The sequence below is a fragment of the Lottia gigantea genome (genome assembly GCF_000327385.1).
Source record: "Lottia gigantea unplaced genomic scaffold LOTGIsca_856, whole genome shotgun sequence".
Lineage (NCBI taxonomy): Eukaryota > Metazoa > Mollusca > Gastropoda > Lottiidae > Lottia > Lottia gigantea.
In genome coordinates this window covers 1-7,120 of record NW_008710821.1, presented here as the reverse complement: position 1 = coordinate 7,120, position 7,120 = coordinate 1, and the positions used below count along the sequence as shown (strand labels likewise).

At 26.7% G+C, this 7,120-nt stretch overlaps 1 protein-coding gene across 1 annotated transcript; it reads left to right on the top strand.

The window, feature by feature from the left end:
- Positions 1 to 726: 726 nt before the first annotated feature.
- LOTGIDRAFT_146559 (hypothetical protein) lies at positions 727 to 942 on the top strand (the record flags this gene model as incomplete). The annotated part of the gene is made up of 1 exon (XM_009067752.1): positions 727 to 942. The coding sequence occupies one exon, from the start codon at positions 727 to 729 to the stop codon at positions 940 to 942; it is 216 nt and encodes a 71-aa protein (XP_009066000.1).
- Between the last annotated feature and the right edge of the window lie 6,178 nt (positions 943 to 7,120).

The window sequence follows — 7,120 nt, the reverse complement described above, 5'->3', positions numbered from 1 at the left end:
CACTACTATACAATTATTACTCCCGATTTGTCATGTTTTTGATTAATAGAATTGTTTTTATTGTTAATATTTTGTTGTTGAAAATATAAATAATGTTTATTCCTATTTGAAGTTTCTATTTTATCTGTTTTTGATTAAACATGGTGTGTTTTTGTTCTTCGGTTTGAAACTGTGAACCATCCATGATCAGTAATAAATCATGAATAATCAGGAGCTTTATCCAATAACCTTTTCCATATCTTTCAAGGCCTCTCAAGGTCGTTTGATGGCAGGCATTGGAATTGAAGGCATATTAAATAGATTTTTCTAATTATATAACAGAAGAGAAGAATCAAAACGTCATTATGGCGTCCATTATGTCATAAAAAAAAAACTATTTGTCAATGAACAATGTTAACGTTTCTATTCAGGTCGAATGTGTCTATTAATAAATATCTTTGGTCGAATAAGCAGTGACCTTGGTCGATTCGTCTGGCAGAATTTCATTAGAACCACTCCGCGACGCATTATAGTCCAAGAGATTTATTGAAAGTTGGAAACAACTTATTTTGAAATTTTATAATTGCATTGTTTTCAAAGCGCAAAGAAAACAACACAATGTTACTTCATTTTGAAAATAAGATGTCACACTGAAAAAAATTAGGACGATAACCTTTTATTCTTACGCGAAGGTCAACGTCTTCTAGTTCTCATTTCCGTTTTCGGTCAAATCCCCCAAACAAGAAAATGACTTTCGTAACTACGCTTTATAATTCCGTTTTACGGAGAACATCTACATTTATTCTTGCTATGGTTGTTACAGCCTACGCTTTTGATAGAGTCGTAGACGAAGGAGGCGAGGCAATATGGCGATACCACAATAGAGGAGTAAGTAAAAAGACTGCGAAAATAATGGTGTCTATGATTTCCCAACTTCACTTTCAGTCGATGTCGTTCACTTGACATGTTTTTCGATCTGAATATACCAATAAGTTGTATATAGATTTTAAAGGAAACTTTAACAGATTATCTTGATAAATAATGATGATATTTCCTCACTTATTTAGTCTAACCGTGGACTTTTTACTATGTAATCACAGTCTAGCATAGGTTCCTATTCTTAATGAATTGTAACAAATCGCAGATGGCCTTGTTGACAGACAATCAATACACTGATGCCCTGAGAGTGCCTATCAAATTGTTGATGGTTTTGTAGGCGACTTACGGTCTTGCGCACAATTTTGAAATAATTACATCACTTGTATTTATATTTTAAAGTGATACTACGTCTTAAACTAAACATAAAATTTAATTCTCAACAATGGTCAATATGAGTATTTATTCATCAGTTACCTTACCTGGTGTTACAAAGTTATAACAGAATCCCTGTAAAATCTAGAAAATTGGAAAATTCATAAAACTAAGTAATCATTGAAAAACGCTCAATCGTGATATTAAGCCTTTTTCTATAGTTTATTGCATATTTATGGATAATAACTAAGTTTTTTTGATTTATCCTATTATATAGGGATACTGTAATGTTATTTATGACACCAGGTATATCTACTGATGAATATATGCTATTATTGGCCAAGTTGAAAATTCTTAAATTTTATGTTCATTCTAAGAGGTAGTATTCCTTTAATATCTCAGCTAATAGAAAATATCTGTATAAATTTATAAATCTGGTCTTCTACAGGTAAACTATATAAAATCAAATCATTAAGTTTGCACACATCAAGAATTCATGAGTTTTGAGGGAATATTAATAGAGAGAAAAGCCAAAGGCCCACAATGAGAATTTTACGTTGTCAATTTATAATTCATTTTTATCTTCTTTTTTCATTTCAGAAATTATATATAGATAATAAAGATAAATTTGCTAACCAAGGTGGTGATTAAACCAAGGTGATTATTAAACCAGGGTGATTTTTAGGCTGAGATGTTGAATTATTACCTGGATGGCAAAAAAAACATTTAAAAAAAAACCTTTTTAACATAACAGATTGGAAAGTGTGAAAATTAAAATATTTAAAAATGTAGAATATTGTTCATATTAAAATCATTATAAAACTTTGTTTCAGACTTTATCTAACCTCAACTGATACATTGACTTCATTGGGTACTTTCTTATGACACAATGATTGGATTGAATAACAGCGAATATAGCCAATGAGAGAGAGCCATATTATTAATCCAATAAGCTGTTGTGAACCAAAGACATAACACAGAATGCTGTAATCTATTCAGATTATCTGTTTACATCCATTATTTACCCCAGGGAATATTTTTATTGATTAAAAGATGTTAACAATACTAGCAACCAATATACCACTGTATCTTATGTTAATATAGAAAGTAGCATACGTTTGTTCAAATTTTGATAAGATTAAATTAATAAATTGTGCCTCTGTTACATAATCGTTTAAACAACATTCGAAGTTTTTAGGAACTTCTTCACTCTTAACACTCCTTTTTAATTAATAGATTTCTAACCAGGTAGGTACACGACTATAAACCAATCAAAATGATCCTTTTATACGAGAGTCATCGGCCCTTTAATAAGAGGATTGAATGTCACAGTGAACATTGTAGAAATATGAAGCATATTAGTCTTGAACGAGTAGAGAATACTTAAAGTCACAATTTAGTTGAACCGATTTTGATACATTGGCGTCCTTTCTCTGACACACTCTAGAGAAATTTTCGAATAATGATGGTTAGCTTCGCATTATGACAGTGCAGACGACGTTAGAGCATTGTGACGTCATAGTAACATTCTCTTATTATGGATAAAACAACGAAACAACCCTATGGAATTTACAAGACTTCAAGATTTTCCGAATGATTCTAGGTGATATTTTGACAAGATTATGGTGAAGAATTGATTTATAAAAAGGTAGTCAAATTCCTGCTCGGCAATTCTTGCGATTGTTGCAAAGGTAGGCTAGTATTTTCAATCAATCAAAACGTGTCATGCAAAAACCCAATTCCAAAAAGTCATGTTTCGCCATCTCACAATTCCTAATTTTTTGTTTTTTTATCAAGAATCAGGTTGGTCGTTTAACATGACACCCTAAAGCTAAGATTCCATGTATGCATCATGCGGATCCGTCATGCCTCATGCGTTAAAAATCAAAATGTTTGGTTTAAGAGGGTATGATTCCATGCGGAAGCGGTATCCGTCAAATGGTCTCCGAAATCCGTAAAAAAAAAAAATCGCCGCGTATAGCGATTTTTGACGCACCCGGACGCCTTTACGCGCGGAGATCTCCCAAATGTGATGTATTTTGTGGGGATTTCCTGTCTTTTTTATGCACCAAAGCATCCATCTGTCTAGAAGTCCGTGCGTCAAAAGAAAGATAACGCATACGTTTAACGCACATATGGAATCATATTTGACGCATGACGGATCCGCAAGGTCCATTTATGTCCGCATGAAGCATCCGCATGACGCGTATATGGAATCTTAGCTTTAGTTGGTTAAAAATACTGGCTACCTTTAGGACAGGCTTTTGGTAGAAAACTTGTTAGATTACAATGTAGACTCAAAATATAAAAAACCAAAAAGATATTGTAATAAAGGGTATAGAAAGGAAAAACATTTTTAATCAATAGTCATAATTTTATGGGACTAAGTAATAAACTAGTTGTTTCGACGTGTTTCTCTCCATCGCTTCAGGCGCCATTTTTTTTTGTTAAACTTGGATAACCACATCAACATATGTCCTCGAGTATCAACAAGCTGATACTATCTAGGCCCTATAATTGATCTTTCTCGGATTATCCATAATCTTAAATAAGCCAACAGGATGAAAGTCTGATGACCTTGAATATTTCATCTTTGTACATTAATCTACCCCTGTAGCCTACCATAGGAGCCTGTAGCCTACCATAGGAGCCTGTAGCCTACCATAGGAGCCTGTAGTCTCCTCAGCTGATATTTTCCATTTCCTCTATTTTTCTGTATTCCTTAAAGGTATCCTTAGGGGCAGTTATGGAGCCAAATTCCTGCATCCTCAGATATTTCCCCTTTACTCTTTTATTAAGATTTGAAATAAATATTCAGTTGATTGTCTGAATTACCTCCCTTGATACAAGGATAGCTAAAGCAAGACTAGCTCTTAAAATGGACATCAAAAAAATTCATTTTCAAAAACGTCGATAAAATATGTTATTTACATCTAAGTATCCATTTGATCAAAATAAATTTGTTTTGAAAGGTTTAATTTAAAACTGAGTGTTCTAATTATTAATTAAACAGTTTGGCCCCAATTTTGATGTTGCAACGTTTAGCAAAACGTAGGCGACATATTGCTCTAAAATTAGGCGTTTATTTGGCTTAACTCCACAGTAGTTTGTTTACACCTCCCAAAATACACAACGAACTAAAGTTGACGTTAGCATTAAGTTAAATCTTTCAGTAAGACAAGGGACACATTTATCTTGCTTTTTGGTATTTCGGTCTAGGAAGAAAACCCCCAAAATTCCTCTGTAATTTTTGTCAGGTTATACATTCATTTACATTTTTAAATTTTTTTTATCATAATAATAATAATTCGACTATTAAAAATAACAGTAAATAAATAAATGTAAAACAAAATGATACACGGTATGTATATATTGGGATATTTTATACCATAACAATTTATATATTGGGATATTTTATACCATAACACTTTATATATTGGGATATTTTATACCATAACAATTTATATATTGAGATATTTTATACCATAACAATTTATATATTGGGATATTTTATACCATAACAATTTATATATTGGGATATTTTATACCATAACAATTTATATATTGAGATATTTTATAACTTAACAATTTATATATTGAGATATTTTATAACATAACAATTTATATATTGAGATATTTTATACCATAACAATTTATATATTGAGATATTTTATACCATAACAATTTATATATTGAGATATTTTATAACATAACAATTTATATATTGGGATATTTTATAACATAACAATTTATATATTGAGATATTTTATACCATAACAATTTATATATTGAGATATTTTGTACCATAACAATTTATATATTGAGATATTTTATACCATAACAATTTATATATTGAGATATTTTATAACTTAACAATTTATATATTGAGATATTTTATAACATAAGAATCTATATATTGGGATATTTTATACCATAACAATTTATATATTGGGATATTTTGTAACATAACACTTTATATATTGAGATATTTTATACCATAACACTTTATATATTGAGATATTTTATACCATAACACTTTATATATTGGGATATTTTATATCATAACAATTTATATATTGAGATATTTTATACCATAACAATTTATATATTGGGATATTTTATACCATAACACTTTATATATTGGGATATTTTATACCATAACAATTTATATATTGAGATATTTTATACCATAACAATTTATATATTGGGATATTTTATACCATAACAATTTATATATTGGGATATTTTATACCATAACAATTTATATATTGAGATATTTTATACCATAACAATTTATATATTGAGATATTTTATACCATAACAATTTATATATTGAGATATTTTATACCATAACAATTTATATATTGAGATATTTTATACCATAACAATTTATATATTGGGATATTTTATAACATAACAATTTATATATTGAGATATTTTATAACATAACAATTTATATATTGAGATATTTTATACCATAACAATTTATATATTGAGATATTTTATAACATAACAATTTATATATTGAGATATTTTATACCATAACAATTTATATATTGAGATATTTTATACCATAACAATTTATATATTGGGATATTTTATAACATAACAATTTATATATTGAGATATTTTATACCATAACAATTTATATATTGAGATATTTTATACCATAACAATTTATATATTGAGATATTTTATACCATAACAATTTATATATTGAGATATTTTATAACATAACAATTTATATATTGGGATATTTTGTAACATAACACTTTATATATTGAGATATTTTATACCATAACAATTTATATATTGGGATATTTTATACCATAACAATTTATATATTGGGATATTTTGTACCATAACAATCTTCTTTCTTATATTATAATATATAGAATACAACAATCTTCTTTCTTATATTATAATATATAGAATACAACAATCTTCTTTCTTATATTATAATATATAGAATACAACAATCTTCTTTCTTATATTATAATATATAGAATACTACAATCGTCTTTCTTATTTTAAAATATACAGAATACAATAATCTTCTTTCTTATATTATAATATATAGAATACAACAATCTTCTTTCTTATATTAAAATATATAGAATACTATAATCTTCTTTCTTATATTACAATATATAAAATACAACAATCTTCTTTCTTATATTAAAATATATGGAATACAACACTCTTCTTTCTTATATTATAATATATAGAATACAACAATCTTCTTTCTTATATTATAATATATAGAATACAACAATCTTCTTTCTTATATTAAAATATATATAATATAACAATTATTCTTTCTTATATTAAAATATACAGAATACAATAATCTTCTTTCTTATATTATAATATATAGAATACAACAATCTTCTTTCTTATATTAAAAAATATATAATATAACAATTATTCTTTCTTATATTAAAATATACAGAATACAATAATCTTCTTTCTTATATTATAATATATAGAATACAACAATCTTCTTTCTTATATTATGATATATAGAATACAACAATCTTCTTTCTTATAATAAAATATATAGAATACAACAATCTTCTTTCTTATATTATAATGTATAGAATACAACAATCTTCTTTCTTATATTATAATATATAGAATACAACAATCTTCTTTCTTATAATAAAATATATAGAATACAACAACAATCTTTTTTCTTATAATAAAATATATAGAATACAACAACAATCTTTTTTCTTATATTAAAATGTATATAATATAACAATTATTCTTTCTTATATTATAATATATAGAATACAACAATCTTCTTTCTTATATTATAATATATAGAATACAACAACAATCTTTTTTCTTATATTAAAATGTATATAATATAACAATTATCTTCTAT